General features: G+C 33.0%; 2 protein-coding genes and 1 pseudogene across 2 annotated transcripts; 2 read left to right on the top strand and 1 right to left on the bottom strand.

The window, feature by feature from the left end:
* Nucleotides 1–341: 341 nt before the first annotated feature.
* Nucleotides 342–707, top strand: LOC137816018 (uncharacterized). Its single transcript, XM_068619120.1, has one exon. It carries the CDS (start codon nucleotides 342–344, stop codon nucleotides 705–707), a length of 366 nt encoding a protein of 121 aa, XP_068475221.1.
* Nucleotides 708–3,705: 2,998 nt separating this feature from the next.
* Nucleotides 3,706–4,395, top strand: LOC137816017 (secreted RxLR effector protein 161 pseudogene; annotated as a pseudogene).
* Nucleotides 4,396–8,826: 4,431 nt separating this feature from the next.
* On the bottom strand, nucleotides 8,827–14,636 carry FAD2 (fatty acid desaturase 2). Its single transcript, XM_068616713.2, has 2 exons — nucleotides 14,565–14,636; nucleotides 8,827–10,279 (listed from the first exon to the last, which is right to left on the bottom strand). Exon 2 carries the CDS (start codon nucleotides 10,266–10,268, stop codon nucleotides 9,117–9,119), a length of 1,152 nt encoding a protein of 383 aa, XP_068472814.1. The 5' UTR covers nucleotides 10,269–10,279; nucleotides 14,565–14,636; the 3' UTR covers nucleotides 8,827–9,116.
* Nucleotides 14,637–19,101: the final 4,465 nt, after the last annotated feature.

The raw sequence follows: 19,101 nt of genomic DNA, 5'->3' as shown, positions 1-19,101 counted from the left end.
TGTCCAACGATGTTTGTTGCACTTGTGTTTTGCAAACTTAATATGTGCATAAGCTTAAATGTTCACTTCTGTCCAAAGATGATGTGTCACATTCTTATTGCACATACCTTACTTATAATTGTTCATTATGCTTAAATAATTGGTAATTAACCAAAGTGAAAGTTGATTATTTAAGTAGAACCTAATCTAGTCTATTATTTTGATGTTATAATAGATTTTATCACAGCTTCATTATCATAATGGTTCTTACTTATGCCTGCTTTAGACCTAAGTTTCCCTATGTCACTCTAACGTTTTCCTTAGCCTAAGTATCTTAATTCATCGTCTAACCAGCCCCTAATATGGGAATTGAGACCTTGACTGGTGAAAATCATTCTTCTTGGAAAGATTCCTTGATGCTGACTCTTGGGATGCTGGATTTTGATCATGCACTAATTGAAGTTGCTCCTCTTTCCCTCACTGATAAGAGCACTCCTAAAGATAAGATGGCTTATGAGAAATGGCAAAGGAGTAACAAGATGTGTCTTATGCTTATCAAGAATTCCATCAGCCCAATCATCAGAGGAGGCATTCCTGATTCACCTAATGTTAAGGCTTATCTAGCTTCTGTGGAGGAACAATTTCAAGGAACCTCTAAGGCGCATGCTAGTACTCTTATCTTGAAGTTGGTGACTACAAAATATGACGGGCGCACCGGCATTCGCTAGCACATCCTGATGATGAGCGACATGGCCCGTAAACTTAAGGGATTAGCCATGGAGATTAGTGAAGGTTTCCTAGTCCACTTCATTATGACTTCTCTTCCTTCTGCGTTTGAAGCCTTCAAAGTCAACTATAATACTCATAAGGACAAATGGTCCATGAGTGAGTTGATTGCTATGACTGTTCAAGAAGAAGAGCGCCTGAAGCTGGAGAAACCAGATGTTGCTTACCTCGTGGCTGCTGAATCGAAGAAGCGGAAGGGCAAATTTCATAAAAGGAAATCTAATAAGGTCCCTAAAACTGATGCAAGTGCACCCTCCAGATCTAACAAATCCACTAGCAAGTCCTAATGCAAGTTCTGCCGCAAGGTAGGACATAAGCAGTCTGAGTGCTCAAGCTTTAAGGAGTGGCTGGCTAAGAAAGGTAATCATCTAAATATGATAATTGAGTCCTTTAATTTAAATGTTCCAACTAATACTTGGTGGTTTGACTCTGGTTCTATGGTTCATGTGACCAATTCAATCCAGGGATTCCTTACAATCCGGAAGCTGGAAAGAAACCAAAGAACACTTAAGATGGGGAATGGACAAGGACTATTTGTCGAAGCTGTGAGAACCTTAGAATTACTTATGAAAACTGGAAAATGTATTAAACTTTATGATACCTTATATATTCCCGAGATTACTCGGAATCTTGTATCAGGACCAAAGTTAGACATTGATGGTTTTTATGTTTCCCATGGTCATGGCAAACTTACTATTTCTTTAAATTCTCAATTGTTTGGTACTGGTTTTCTGGATAACGGTCTCTATAAGTTAGAACTAGATGATAGCTTCTCCAAATCTTTGTTATCATATAATATTAATGAGAACTTAACAAAGACCAAGAGAAAACGAGACTTAGAAACTTCATCCATGTTGTGGCATCAACGTTTAGGCCACATTTCACGATATCGCTTATCTCGACTTGTGAAGGATGAAGTCTTACCATCTCTCGATTTCACTGATTTTGGAACATGTGTCAAATGCCTCAAAGGAAAAATGACATCCACAACTAAGAAAGGTGCCACTAGGAGTTCAAAATTATTAGAACTTATTCATACTGACATTAGTGGCCCTTACAGCATCGTTGGAATAACAGGACATAATTCATTTATCACTTTTATAGATGATTATTCTCGTTACATGTACTTGTATCTCATTAAGGAGAAATCTGAATCACTTACAACTTTTAAAGATTATAAAACTGAAGTTGAAAAACAACTTGATCTTCAAATAAAAGTTGTTCGATCAGATAGAGGAGGTGAATACTATGGTAGACACATTGATTTGGGGCAAGCCCCTGGTCCATTTTATGAGTTTTGTAAAAGCCAGGGGATTGTGAACCAATACACCATGCCCGGTACTCCTCAACAAAAACGGTGTTGCTGAAAGGAGAAACAAGACCCTAATGAACATGGTGCGTAGTATGTTAGCCAACTCCAATTTGCCCTTATTCCTCTGGATCGAGGCATTAAAAGCAGCAGTTCATATACTCAATAGAGTTCCTTCCAAATCTGTCCCTAAAACTCCTTATGAACTTTGGACTGGAAGGAAACCGAGTCTTAGATATATGAAAGTATGGGGCTGCCTTGCTGAAGCTAAAGTTTATAACCCTTTCTTAAAGAAGTTTGACATGAAAACAGTAACTTGTCACTTCATCGGGTATCCCGATCACTCAAAGGGTTATAGATTTTATTGTCCTTCCCACGTCACTCGCATTGTAGAAACCAAACATGCTCATTTCCTAGAGGATTTCAAGATCAGTGGGAGCAGTGATAATCCTTACCTGGATTTACTAGAAGTACAAGAGGCGGGGGGAGATCTACATCAACTACTAATTTGCCTTTGATCACTCCTTTTGTACCCACTCCTCTTCCGCTGCGCCACCTACTCCACGCTCAGAACATGATGCTACTCTGAATCCATCCGAGAATGAAGTCACCCTGAACGACAAACATCAGTACAATGTAAAACCCGCTAATCAGCTCAGGAGGTCATCTAAAACTAAAACTGCTACAAATTTTGATGATTATGTAACCTACCTGACTGAAGCAGAAATGGATGCAGGAAGGTATATTGATCCTACCTCTTACAATAAAGCCATTACTAGTGATCAGTCTTCTGAATGGAATAATGCCATGCTCGATGAGCTTGACTCCATGAAGAAAAACAATGTTTGGGATCTAGTATAATTACCCACGGAGTAAAACCCGTAGGATCTAAACTGGTGTTCAAAACCAAGCTAGATCAGAATGGAAACATTGAACGCTTCAAAACAAGATTGGTTGCAAAAGGGTTCACTCAGAAAGAGGGAATTGATTATCAAGAGACCTTTTCACCTGTCTCTCGAAAAGATTCCTTAAGGATCGTAATGGCCCTCGTAGCTCACTTTGATCTAGAGCTACATCAGATGGACGTCAAGACCGTTTTCCTTAACGACGACTTGTATGAAGACGTGTACATGCAACAACCAGAAGGTTTTAAACCTGAAGGTCAAGAACACCTAGTCTGCAAGCTGAAGAAATCCATTTACGGGCTGAAGCAAGCCTCACGGCAGTGGTATATAAAGTTTGATGAAGTTATGAAGAAACAAGGTTTCCTTAAGAATCAAGTGGATCAATGCACCTACCTCAAGATGAGTGGGAGCAACTTTACTATACTTGTCCTTTACGTAGATGACATTCTATTGACAAGTAATAGTATAGACATGTTGCATGAGTCAAAGCGCATACTTTCGCATAATTTTGACATGAAGGATCTCGGAGAGGCCGCTTATGTTATTGGCATCGAAATATACCGAGATAGAGCTAAGGGGATTTTGGGATTATCCCAAAGGGCCTACCTTGACTGTGTCCTCACTCGTTATAACATGTAGCATTGCTCTCCTTCTGTGGCTCCAGTAATTAAGGGAGATGTTTTCGGTTCTTTTCAATGTCCGAAAACAGAGGCTGAAAAAGAGCAAATGGCGATGATACCTTATGCATCTGTAGTTGGAAGCATTATGTATGCTCAAGTCTGTACTCGTCCGGATATCGCGTACATTGCTGGAATGCTAGGCCGGTATCAATCTAATCCTAGTCTAGATCACTGGAAAGCAGCTAAGAAAGTACTGCGATATCTACAAGGCACAAAAGACTATAAGTTGACCTATAGGAGAAGTGACAGTTTAGAAGTGGTGGGTTATTCTGACTCTGATTTTGCAAAATGCAAAGATGACAAGAAATCCACTTCTGGGTATATCTTTATGTTAGCAGGCGGGCCTATCTCATGGAAGAGTCATAAGCAGCAATTAACAACAACCTCAACAATGATGGCAGAATATGTTGCAGTGTACAATGCAACTTGTCATGGAATGTTGTTGTGAAATCTTATTGCTGGACTCAAAGTCATTAACTTTATTTCCAGGCCATTGAAGCTTTATTGTGATAACTCAGCTGCCGTTAGTTTTTCGAACAATAACAGTTCGAGTGGCGTTGGATTATATCTTGATACAAAGTATTTGTTCGTACGTGAGCGAGTTGAGGAAAATAAGCTTTGTGTTGAGTATATTAGTACTAAAAATATGCTTGCGGATCCGATGACTAAAGGTCTCCCACCTAAAGTATTCGAAGAACATGTTTCGAAGATGGGATTATCTAAAGACCTTATTTAGCATATTTGTACTTACTTATGTTTAATAAAATTTCCTCATTTACCTTGATTTGTGTGTCCTTAAATATGTTTATGCATGCCTAAATATACATAGACACTAACTGTACAAATCAAAGTCTAAAGGGCTTACTTATCAATTGATCCTAAAATTTACTTAAGTTTTAAATTTGTATTGTAGTATGATTAATGGGGGTCTTGAGTTGAATACTGATTCAAAGACTGTATTTCTCTGCTACAATTACAGTTTAGGACTAAAATGAGTATTAAAATCTGGCCAGACTTATCTAATGCTCATAATAAATAATCCTTTGGCCAAGTGGGAGAATGTAAGAATATTATGTGGCACCTCACAATTATTTATCTTATTAATTGATCAATTACCATAATTATCCTATTATATTGTTGGTAATTACTTGATGGATGTAATTACTATTACCATAAATAATTAGGATTTTCCCTTGGGTGTATTATAAATAGAGATTACCAGACAACTAAAGAGACACTCTCATATTCTAACATCACACGGTCGAAACTCATTCCCTAAAGGGATTTTCGAGCCTCTCATCTCTTTGTCTCTCTGCTCACATAATTTCATTCTAAGCAATACACCCAAAAGGGGAACCCGATCAAGATCATGTCTTCGTCCCTCAGCCATGCGATCACGGGTTTACCAGGTATTATCTAATCATTATTCTCGTTTCATTATATGATTGAGGAATCCTAATCCAGCATGGCAGACTGAAGAGAATGAAAGCCAAGGAAGATGAGTGTTAGTATTGGAAGGCTTACATATATTCCTCTTGGGTCAGGAGAATTATATTATCTCAGGATATTGTTGAATTATAAAAAGGGTGTTATAATTATGATAACATCAAGATTGTTAATGAGGTAATTTACAAAACATATAAAGAGGCTTGCTATGCAATGAGACTTCAGTTCAGAAGATTGTTTGTTACACTATTACTCATGAATACTATGTCTAGACCTGGTGAAGTGTGGAACAAAACTTGGAAGTTACTATTAGATGACATTGTATACCAAAAAAAAAAGTTTAACCTACCAAATATAACTTTATGTTTTCCTCAAGGTTTATAAATACTTTATATGACATATTAATTTTTTGGTAGACCTTACAATTGAAGATACTCAAATACAAAACTGTTGTCCTCTACAAGTAAAAGACTTATTAATTTGAAATGGTAAGTCTTTAAAAGACGTTAGTAGTCTACCACAACCTATTAATTCACATTCTTTTATTTATGAGAATAGATTCATTATTGATGAATTAAATTATGAAAAAATAAAAATGTCTGAAATGTATTATTTTCTTTTTCAATCTCTAACTACTGAGCAAGTGGATATCTATGAGAATATAATGACAACAATATTGTGAGAAGTTTGAGTTTTTTTTCTTATACGGTTATGGCAGCACAAGAAAAACTTTTATGTGGAAAACTTTTCTATTGCCATTAGATAAAAAGGGTTGATTATGTTGAATGTAGCTTCTTTGTCACTTCCGGGAGGGAAAAACAGTTTATTCTACCTTTTGCATTCCTTTGTTAATAAATGAACAATCAACCTGCAACATACCCTAAGGAAGTCTTCGTGCCATATTGTTGATTTAAACTAAATTAATTATATGGGATGAAGCTCCAATGATCAATAAATTTTGTTTTGAAGCTCTAAATAGAACTCTAAGGGATGTCATGAGGGTTGGAAGTCAAGAGAACGCTCATAAGACTTTTGGTGGTAAAATCATTGTATTGGGAGAAGATTTTAGGCAGATATTGCATGTTGTAAAAAATGGATCAAGATATGCCATTGTGAAGGCAACAGTAAACTATGCGGAATTATGGAAACATTGCAAAGTCTTGAAACTTACAGAGAATATGAAATTAATCAATGAGAAATCAATGCAAATTGCAACAAAAATAAAAGAGTTTGTTGATTGGATATTCTTATTTCTGATAGTAAATCTTTCAACGAGACTATAGTGGATAACCAAGAAAGGTATAAATTTATAACTTTTTAATAATTTTAATTGTCTATAATATTAGTTTGATAAATTTGTTTCTTCTAAATGGTTTTAATACAAGAATTTCATTGTACTTAATAACACAAAAATGTATATTCACTATAAAAAATAATGAAGTTATTATACTTTACACAAGTTTTTTTTTAATAAAAACTTTCATGTTAGGCATCATTATGCAACTTGACATCTCAGCTAGGCTGACACCTTAAGTAAGAACAATCATTTGTCATCACATGACAAAAGTATTATTAAAAGAAGAAAAAATAAAGATAATACAAAAATATGGGGGGACTAGACCAAAACTCATGTTAACAAAAACGATACATAGGTAGACTACACATATTCATAAAGAATTATAAGAACAGACTAGATGGAAGCCTATTTTACCAATGAAATGATTCTCTATGAATAAATCCTAAATTAGCCAACTTATTAGCACACGCATCCCCTTCACGAAAAATTGTTGTAGGATCTTTTTGTTCCATTTGCACAATATATTCGACAAGGGAGATTCAATAAGGTTACTCTGCATGTCTACTAATGGAGGTGACATGCAAGGTGTTAAAAGGGAAGTTTCCTTCTAGAGCCATTAAACTTGGCAGCGGGTCGAAGAATTTTTGTCGTCTTCATTCTTTCTGTGAAGGATACAAGATTATCTTTGAATGTGATACCAGAAATCCTTCTTCTCATATCAGAGTTTTGTTACTTGAGTTATCCTAGATAATTTATTTTATTATTCTCTTAGGGTAACAGTTATCCGTACTTATGAAAGATCAAACATATTTATTTTTGTTCCCTTTGTTAGAAACCTGAATAGTTAAGTGCTATTTATGTTTTTGTTGACTATATGTTTATGTTTAGTAGTATTCATATTCTATTTGTTCATGCATTACTTGCAATGTGCATACATAAATTATTACAATTTTGTTTCATCATGTGACATATTTATAATGTGTTGGCATTATTACATATGTTTAACTCTATAAGAATTGTCAGTATATTAAAGTCGTAAAAATCTTTGATCATATTTTTTATGTTATATATTTTGTGTTAATATTATGAAATGCTTATATTCATTGTATTCTTTATATATTGTTTATTATTAATTAGTAATTGAAGTATTAAATTGGTTGTTTTTTCGTAGAAACATGTTGATGCATATATGTTTATTTTTGCAGTATGGTTTTTAAGATTTTTAGTTATTTCTATAAATAGTATTTCATCGTATTTATATTTTATCATATTTTATTTGTATTAGATTATATTTTAATTTATATGACAAAAGGTGACTTCATAATTTAAAGTGATTTTCGCCTACAATATGTTTCTGGAAGAAACACACATTTTTTTTATTACTTTTATTATTACTATACTTGGTATAATATAATGAATTAAAAGCAATAATTAATTTAAGAGATTTTTGTAGATTAACTTACAGCATGAAGTTGGTGAACCGTACTTCATTTTTCCCATAAATATCTTATGGGAACATAATATTAGATAATTATTTATATAATGTAAATTTGTTCAAGTTATTGTTTTTTATTCTAATATATTTGTTATGGCAAAAATTTATTCATTCCTTTTTACTTATAATTAATTTGTGGACTACTAACCTTGAAAATTTATGATAAGTTAATTTAACATTTTAATTTCAGTTTTATAATTATTATATGTAAAAAAATAATATTTTTTTAATTATCATAATAATATTTATATATAAAATGTTGTAAAATTTTCCGTACATTACACATTTCTACATACTAGTTTTATACTCATAAGAGGTAAATTTAAAATTTAAAATATTTGTTTATCAGTATAGAAATAACATGAACATAGCAAACTCATTGGACTATACTAAGAATTCGAATTTTAACTTTTATGTTGTTATTATTCAGAGTTTTGAAAATAAGTTAGTTTCATGTCCTCACTTAATGGCTAAGTTGTGAAATCCTGTTTCAGGTGAAAGATAGAAGAGGTGTAATGAAAAAAATATTTTTGGATAAATCTTAATATGTACTTGTAGAGAGACATTTTATAGGAGACTATAATAAAATTTATAGTTTGTTTTCTTATTTTTCTAATATTAGGATGATAATATGGATTAGACGGGATAAGTTGATTCAATCATTTATTCTTGATTCAGTTTGTTTAGTCTGTAAATTTGGTAAGACGGGTCAGCTTACGTAATTCACTTATTTTAAAAATAGAAAGTATATCATATTTTAAGTTTATTTTACAATATTAAAAGTTCATTATTCATGCCCCTCAACATTTAGAAAACAAGTCTAATAATTATGTGAGTCGTTTGAGAATAATGATTTTATAACTTTAAGATGCTAATATTGAGAAAACAGAACACGCGAATGAGTAGAAAACACGAGAGAAGTTTAAGAATTGTGAGGCAATAACAGAAAATGCGAATTACTAGCAATAAAAAAACTAGAACAAGAATAAGGTTTCCCCACAGCCGTGAGAGACTTGGTCTACATGCACTGATTTCAAACCTTGGTGCAATAATTAAACTGTTCCGAGATGCCATATCTTATTCTGCAAACAAAACCGCTACACTACTTACTGTTTAGATACTACTAGCAACATTAGGGTTCAGTGAAATTATTCCCAATAACCAAGTTTGCATACTTAACAGTCACAAAGGAAACTTGAGACGTCCGCAGCACTAATCATCACAACTTATTCTTGTACCAAAATACACCTTTGTGCTCAGTACCGTGATCTGGCTCCACGTAGATGCACTCTCTTGCCTCTCTCCACATTGCCTTCACAAATGGAGTCTCGTCAAGCCGATAATACTCTCCCAAAATAGGCTTTATTGCTTTTGTAGCCTCCATTGCATGATAATGCGGCATTGTAGAGATTAAGTGATGTGCTACATGAGTGTCTGTAATATTATGGAAGACCTTGTTCAAAATTCCATAATCTCTATCAACCGTTGCCAGAGCTCCTCTCAACCAGTCCCACTCAGAGGAATTGTAGTGTGGTAATGCAGGGTGAGTATGCTGCAAGAATGTAATCAACACTAGAAATCCATTGACCACTAGCAATGGAACTCCATAAACACACACCACCCAGGCAAGCCCTTTTGCCATTGCAAGATGGAAAAGGCCATAGCACACTGCAAGTACTCCTGCATCTGATATATATATTTGCATTCGTTCACGATCAGTGTAAATAGGACCATAAGGATCATAGTGGCAAGCAAACCTTTCATAAGGCCTGCCTGACACATTAAAAGCCAAGTACAGGGGCCAACCAAGAGTGAGGGTGATGACTAGTGTGAGGACTCTGCCTAATGGATTGTTAAGGTATTTAGAGTACCACTTCATGCCGGATTTCTGCTTTGGCACAAATACTTCATCCCGCTCAAGAGAACCGGTGTTGGAGTGATGACGGCGATGGCTGTATTTCCATGAAAAGTATGGGACTAGGAGAGCAGAATGGAGAACAAGGCCAACGATATCATCGAGCAGCTGGTAGTCACTGAATGCATGGTGGCCACACTCATGAGCAATGACCCAAACGCCAGTGAGGATACAACCTTGGACAGCCCAGTAGATTGGCCATGCAAGGAAAGAGAGAGGACGGGGAAGGGTGTGAAAGTAGTGGGTGGCAACATAATAGAGGCAGAAGGCTATGGTGAGATCATAAATGACATAAGAGAATGAGCGGAGAACAGAGCGCTGGAAACAGTGAGGTGGGATGGCTTTCTTGATCTGGCTGAGGCTAAAAGGAGGTTTTTCAAATGGCACCCGCTTCAGAGGGTCGGCCTCTGATTTCCTGTTGGCAGGAGGGACAAAGGTTCGGCCACCAGCCCCCATCTTCACACAACCTGCAAAAAGACAACAACATCACGGCATATTGTTACAACACTTTCCATGAACATCAACATCAACATGAACAAGAGTAATGTCTCTTAAACCAAGGATTACCAACAATACCTACCTAGAAGGTTCTAAAAACGCACAGCATTAGAATGGATACAATGTGCGTGATTTACAGAGCAAAAAATGCATTATTAAAATACTGCATACAGAAAATTTCAACAAAAGTAGGCAACATGTTCCTCCCATTATCGTTTTCTAATTCATTACTTTTCATCTCTATACTCCAGTTTGATAAGGGAGGAGATAATCCTACTCGTAATCATAATATACAGATTAAATGCGAATAGAGAAACACGCATTATTACCTATACAAAAATAGAGATTTGCTGGCAACACACTAATACTTTTAGTAAGAGAAAGTGTGTTAGATAAAACCTGCTAAAAGAGTATGTTGAAACCACTACTCATCCTGATATATTTATTTTCTTCTTATAATGGACTTGAGCATGGACCATTCTCTCTTGTCCAAACCATGGTATAGATGTACATCATAGTCACAAAACAAAAACAAAATGGACAGGGATGATGTCTAAGCTATGTTTTTATAGTTAAAAAAAAAAAAAACAATCCCACGTGCAAAAGTAATTGAAAAAAAGTCCATTCACAATTCAGAAAAATAAACATGCAACAGCATCCAGATCTGGAAACAAAATGGGAGACTTTTCCAATGAGAAATAATAAGCATAGATAGCTGGATATGACACTACACTAGCTTTCCATAACTTTCCCCATATCTCTACCTAGTGACGATCTTCGACGCAAAAAGTAGAACTGTGTCAATTACTAAGCAAATGATACAAAAACTCAAACTGATTTATACAGTATGTCACGCTTTACTGTTTGTTTTAGATTTTCATTTGATTATCAGCGTACGACAAAAAAATGTTTTCAAAATAAGTAAATAAATTTGTAAAACTGAACAAAAAAGTTGAGTTAAATTAAATCCCAATATGTGGCCAGTTAAAATTTTCAGATACGTACTTACACACATATTTCAAAAGTAACTATACTTTACTATATAAATAAATGAACTGCTTCAAATATCACTTTCGAAATACTTCCAAATATCTATGAAGTTTTTAACCTCAATTCTTTTAAAATCAAAATTTGAACATCAAAAATTCTAAAGTGAATTCATCAAAAATTTGAAATAAGGAAATCTAGAATCAGCATGTGTTAGGTTGCATATAAACAAATAATTTTGATTAGGTACTTACGCAATACCTTCTTGTATCAATGTCACAAGTATTTAAAAAAAAAAGTGAAAATATTGCAATTGAAATTGAAATCAAGTTAAATTGATAATAGAATCCTGAGCTTCATGTAAAAAAAACCCTAAACCCACCTAAGTCTAATAATATAAATTAAAAAATATAAATAGTCATATATCACTTTCTAAACACATTCCCTTGAGAAAAAGGAGCAGCCGCCATCCTCCAAGGAAGATATCAAAGAAGGTGTTTAGATCTAAACCAGAGAAAGTTATGACGACCTTTACTATATAAGGGTTTTGTGGACCTTTACCATATAAGGGTTTTGTGTACATTGAATCAAAACAATTTATCATAGAAAAATTCAACGCAACCGCCCGCAAGATGTCTCATATTAAAATATAAAACGTTAAAAAAATAGAATTTAAACTTGTCAATCAATCAAACTCTATATATATATATATAAATGAGATCGCGAATAGAGTTTGTTGGAGAAATCATATTTAATTATTTCAGTAGCTTTCAGTGTAAGAAATTAATGAACAGTGATTGTAACAAAAATCATTTAAAATAAACAACATTACTAATACGACATGTTTAAAGATTTTAAACAAAAAACACTGTAAACTTTTAAGAAAATTACTTTTACTATGTTCCTATTTTTTTATAAAGACAAATTAAAATTAAATTAGTAATATATATATATATACACATTACTAATATATATAAAATTCCCAAATATAAATTATTTAATAATTTCACAATATCTGAATAAATTTTTTTTAAAAAAACCATAACATTTATTATACCAATTTTTATTCAGCTCTAATAAATTCTTCATTTTTTTGTGCAGGAAGGAATTTAATTTAAATAATAACAAAAAAAAATAGTATAGTGAGAAAAAATATTCATAAAAATTTAAATAAAAACTAGAAAAATTGTTTAGTGAGGAAAATATTCATAAAATTACTTTCTTGGATCCGGATTCTTGTAGTAGAATTTATTTTATAAGTTTTCATGTAATACTAATATAATATTATGGATACTTACTCCTGCATTAAAACAACTATTTATTACAATCGAATATACGAGGATTGAGTCTTTTTAAAAACCAGCGGCGGAAAAACCGGTATAGGGCAGAGAAAGTGAACAAAATTACCCTGATATCATATAAAAATATAAATTAACCAAAATACACATTACATTATTTAAAATTTATTAAAATATTTATAAGACTTTTATTTTTACTCTTTTTATTTCCACAACAGAATAAATATCTATATATAAATTTATTAAAAAATTAAGTAAATTAAATCAAATTAAAAACTTTTGAATACATTTTTAGCTATACTTCTATTAATTTATTTCAAATAAATGATAAAAAAATATGCATAATGAATAAGTGATGTCAACTTTAATTTTCATAAAAATAATATTTATAAAAACAGGTATGAATAATGAATTCTTCTTATATTTTACAAAAGCAATTCTCATTTATAATTAAATTCCTCATTCTCTCTTCTAAATTCTTATTCTCCCTTATCAGGTACATTAAATGAGAAATGATTATATCCAAGTAAGGAACATTCAAGAACTTAGAAAAGAAATTACTCAAAACAAATGGTTAATAAATTTAAACGGAAAAAATCAATAAATATTACATATTTGAATGAGAAAAAATATTAAATAATAGCAGAAAAAGTCATTTATACAGAGTACTACATTATCAACTAATACAAATCAGAAGTAATACTAATTCTAAAATTGCTATGATAACAATAAAAAAAATAGTACGTGATTAAACAATTACATAAAATAATTTTATTTAAATATAACACTTATTTCTTAAAATTAAATTTATAAATATCAAATACTTAATGTCATTTGTGAAATAAAATTTAACTCTTATTTACTGATCTTGGAAATTTAATAATAATAGTATGCATAAATTAAAAATATTTGAAATACATATAAAAAACATAAAAATGAAATATTAAACCAAATTTTAAAATTGATAATAAAAATACTTATATTTTATTCTTCCTTGAACAATACTAAAATCAGGACAAAGAGACATCAATAACATGTTCTAAATTAAATAAACATCAACATCAAAATTGTATACCAACAAAAAAGAAATTGTCAAAACATTCATAATTATCAATAAGTAATTAAAGTATAACTTTTTTATATTCATATAGTATATATATTTAAAATAAATGAAAGAAAAGTGTAATTTAAGAAAAGAATAGAGAGAAGAAATTTCCTTCCTCCAAACAATAGCAAAAATTTATAGTATAGGGAGTTGGAGAGTTGCAGAGATTTTTTAAGTTGGGCAAGGAAATCCGAATATTCTAACGCACGAACCACTCAATTGGTCAACAAATCTATTCATTAAGAACAACACTAAATAAGGTGCAAAAACATAACAAACAAAAAATAACAATCAGCGAAATCCTAACTCCAGAGAGAAGTCGTGTGTATTCAGTTTGACAATGAACACAGCGATTAACAGAAGCGAATAAACGAGATCTGGAAGAGAACGGAGGTGGAAAGTTACCTCACGCAAAACTTGTTCCAGATTCACGACAACCACGCTTATTACAGAAGAGAAGAAGACAATGCTGGCGTGGTCCGGAGTATTAGCAGAAAGCAGAAATAGGAGAAGCGACAGGGAGGAAAAAGGAGATTCCTCCTTAGATCCGATAAAGATGCGTCGGAAAATAGAGTTATACAGAGAGGTTTATTTTATGCATATGTGGAGGAGAAAAATAGAGAGAAAATGAAGCAGGATATGTAAGAATTGGGCGCAATGGAATGAAAAGCGTAGGAGAATCACGTAAAATAAAATAAGCGTGGAATTTAAAGAGAATCGAAGCGCGGAGAGCGGAAACGGTTAGATCGAGAGAGAATAGGGAAAGGAAGGTAAGAAGAGAGAGAAGCACACATACATAGATAAATAGATAGATATCAGTGAGAAGAAAGAGATTGAGAGAGAGAGAGAGAGAGAGAGAGGTACCTGAAAGTGTGAGGGAGAAAGTTTGTTGGTGCTGTGAAGAATGTGTGAAGAGAAGGGAGTGAGAAAGGGGGCAAGGGTTAGGAGAAAGAGGAGTGGCTGTATTTAAGGTGTGTTTGAGCGAGAGTGGGAGCGATTAACAGTGAAGGTGCGGCTTCCGTCCAATGAAGGTAGAGCCCACTGGATTTTTTCCCATGTTCTTCCCGTGTCAATCTATGGTTATGGCTCACCTTACCATGCCACTTGCCTCACCTTTACCTCTTCCCTCTTTCGTGTTTAAGGCCCACTGCCCTTACATCCATTTTAATATTATTCAAGTAAAAAATAGTAAATGAGTTAGCCATACTTTTTTTTTTTTTGTGTGTGATTGAAACTATCATGCTACCCTTTTAATTGCATCACTGCCACCAGTTTGCAGTATAAATTTCGTCCATATGCATTTTTACTTTTATTTTAAATCAAAAAATTGGGATTCCTCACCAGATTTTGAAATGATAGCACGCAATTGAATAGAGAAGATAACATCTCCAAAACTAAATAGAATGTATGGCAGTAATGCAGACACTTCACTGGACATTTTGTGGTACCACAAGGTTTAGGAGGGAATGTGTATAAATTATTATTATTATTATATTGTGCGTTGGAAGTTAATGCTAAATAAAGAAAACTGAAATGAAATATATATATATATATAAGTAAAAAAAAGTTATAAATTTTTTTTTAAGGTTTGAGGTTGAGAGATACTATCATTTCATTTGTTTATAGTTTATTGAAATTTAATATTTGTGTTCTTTAAATAAATCACAATTAATATCACGCAAGAATTATTTTATGAAATTTCAATTTACTTTGTGGACGTTCTACTATGTTATGATGTTATTTAAAAAAAAAATTAATCTAGAGTGTCTATAAGACTCCTAATTTAAGTAATTTTTATTTAGTTGCTGGCACAAAAATACGATTCCTTATAAAAAAATATTTTTTAATTTTATAACTTATAATCTTTAATTTTATATCATAATAACATACTTCAATGAGCAAATACTATAAAACTTTTATCTTAAACTTATAAATTTGGGTATCATCCCTTCAATTCAATTGGATACTTTTGAAGTCATTTTCTTGTTATATCTCCTTAGAGAATGAACATCTTTCATACATTAAATATAATTAAGAAAGTTAATTGGTATTATCTTGTCCATCTAATTTAAAACTACTGTTTTAATAATTAAAATATGGCTCTAATGCATATATAACAAATTATTAAATTCACTCTTACACATAAAAACTTAAAAACTTATTAAGTTAGTTTTTTACATGTGAAATATTATTGATTTGGTCTCTCTCATTATCATTTTTATATACATTATTAATTTAATTATTGTTATATATATAATAATCAAAAAATTTTAAAAAAATGTATAAATAACGGCGACCAAATTTTCAGAAAACTGATTTTATAATTTTTTATATGTAAAAGTCGAATTGAATTTTTTTAAAGGAAAATAATTAAATAATGTTTCTACCTTTTTAATTTACACTTTATTAAAATTTGATATTAAAAAGAAAATAGTTGAAAATAAAAGTGCAAGTGAATAAGATATATTTTACAAATAATGTCATTATACATAAAAATAGTATATATTTAATATCAATATATAACATTTTTTACTTATATTCTATACGAAGAGAATATTACCTATGAGAATGTTAATACTATACTCTTTTTTTTTCTAAATTCATTTATAGAAAAAATAAATGTTTATTGGACTTAAATATAAATAAATTTTAACTTTCAATTCACAAAATTTTTGCTATTTTAAATAAATAATTATGTATTTTTCTCAAATAATAAATCATTAATATTTAACATCATGTTTGGTTGATGCTATCTTCGCAACCCACACTAAAAACAACAAACTCAAAATGATATTGGAAAAGTTGGTCAAACACTTGTTGGAGACCTAAAAGAACAAATAAATAAAGAATGATTAAAACTAATTGGAATACGCTAATCAACTTGTATTGTCAGATTAAATCAAGATTAATCTTGAAAGTCGTGTTAATTTAGATCTACTTCAAAATAGCACTCACACTCACCTCTATAAATAGGTTGGCACAACCAGGTAAAATTTAGGTTTTCAATAGTATTAAATACTCCAACCACTAAATACTAACTTGATTGTAGGTAACCCCGCCACTCTGGTCGAGACCAGAGAAGAAATTGACAATCATATCAACACGGTGACGAAGACGCATTTTCGGTTCATACAAGAATAATTGGTGCTCGCCATGGGTACGAGAAGGAAGACTACTGAAGAATGTGATGGTATTTACGAGTATGACTAACGACCAAAGATTAACAAATGCAATTGAAACCAAACACATGGTTATACTTCAAAAGGAAATGGTCAAAATTAAACAAATGAACACTGAAGAAATTAGTGCCTTCGGACAAGAAAATGAGGAAATGAAGCGGAGAGACTCGCCTGTCCCAACCCTTAGAGGAAGAATACTGAGAATCGATGACTAAAAATAAATGTCCCCACAACCTCGAGCACATGGTAACCCATACATTGGAGGTAGAATTACAACTTCACACATTGACAAACACTTTGATAACATTGGGAATTGCTCGACAACACCCTTTTGTTGACAGAATAATGAAAGTCGAACTCACTCTAGTTGGAAAATTTAAGTATCGACCAATGTGACAAGACAACCAACCCCGATGAAAATGTTGATGTGTATGTGACCCACATTGGACTTTACACTTTGGATGCCCAAGTACTCTATCACATTTTCCCTACATCTTTAAATGGGAAACATTAAACTGGCTTACTTGTCTTCCACCATTTTCTATCGACTGGCTTGAAACCTTAGTAGCCAAGTTCATAACGTAGTTCGCAATGAGTTGGTCACACCATTTGAAGTTGATCGTCGTTGTCAACATCTGACATGAGAAGGGAGAGTCACTAAGGCTCTTCATAGAGAGGTTTAGGAACTCGTTTTGAATATATGAAGCCTCATCCCGGAGGTGGCCCTCCATCATATGGTGACAACACTAAAACCAAGACCCTTCACAGATAGTTTGTGCAAGAAACCAATTGTCGACCTAGATGAGTTAAGGCTAAGAGCAACAAATTGCATGCAAATAAAAGAACTCCATGAGTTTTAAAGTTAAGATCGAGTCCAAGAAGCCCAAGGAAAATGAGAGATCGAACATACCTTAACCATCAAACAAACCCAAGGAAAATCGATTGCCTAGATTCTCCCGGTACACCTTGTTAAACATAGACAAGAGTTGGATTCTAGAAGAGGTTCTAAGTGTTGACCACATTCCAAAACGTCGTAAGGTGTGAATGCCATGAAATGTCAATACAAACCACAATTTTAGCCACACAACCAAGGGGTGTTTAACATTGAAGGATAAGATTAAGAATCCAGGCAGGACACTATGAAGGTTCGTCAGACAACATGGTTGTCACTTTGTACCTCACTCACCCGGATGAAGAGAGGAACGATCTCATCGAGACTATGACAAAGGAGACACCATAGTAGATTATTGTTGAAATGATATTGACAGACCAAGATCGATCCAAAGTGTTGACACTGACCGAGAATGGAAAACTATGGAAACTCCCCTCAAGGGAGTCATTAATATAATAGTTGGAGGTTTCGCCGAGGGAGAAGCATCAATCACAATAAGAAAGTGATATCTTTGTGTTGTACAATCGATAAGCACAGTGGAGTCCACTTCGGCGAAGGATGTCTTTGTCACCTTCATTGATCTCGACTTTCAGGTCATTCACCCTACGTCGAACTACCCCATATGGTTATTACTATTGAAATAGAAAACTTCGCCATAATGGAAACACTGATTGACTAGAAAAGTTTGGTAGACATGCTATATTGGAAGATCTTTAAAAGCTTCAAATACTCAAGATCGAGATTCAACCCTATGATGATCAAATCGTAGGATTCTCCGGTGAACGAGTTGACACAAGGGGATACATAAACCTTTATACAAAGTTTAGGGAGGGAGGACTACAAAGTTGAACCATCGAGATACGATACCTCCTAGTCGATGCTAGCACAACATACAACATCCTTTGAGGGAGGTCCTCCCTTAACCGGATGGGGGCGATAGTCTTTACCCCACATTTGGCAATGGAATTTCCTTTAACATCGGGTGATATCATCACGATACACGTGGACAAGAGAATGATGACAATATGTTACGCGACTAGCTTAAAAATTGAGCCATCATAGTCGTATTGAGATGATTTGGTCTATCGAGATCAACAAAGTCCATGAATGGACCATATTATTGCTTTAACCAATCTTAATATAAGGATAAATGATGTTCGAGTGGAACCTAGAGAGGACACTACTCCGTTATAGTTATGGACGAGAACTAGTGTACCCAAATCGGGACTTTGCTAATCAAGTAAGATGCCGAGAATATGCATCAAGCCCTTACCAAAAACACCAACCTATTCACTTGGATAGTGGTTGACATGCCGAGAGTCAACTCTAA

The sequence above is a fragment of the Phaseolus vulgaris genome, chromosome 1 (assembly GCF_051622355.1).
Source record: "Phaseolus vulgaris cultivar YP4 chromosome 1, ASM5162235v1, whole genome shotgun sequence".
In the NCBI taxonomy this organism is placed as follows: domain Eukaryota; kingdom Viridiplantae; phylum Streptophyta; class Magnoliopsida; order Fabales; family Fabaceae; genus Phaseolus; species Phaseolus vulgaris.
The sequence above is the reverse complement of the archived record's forward strand: the minus strand, read 5'-3'. Positions and strand labels throughout refer to the sequence as shown.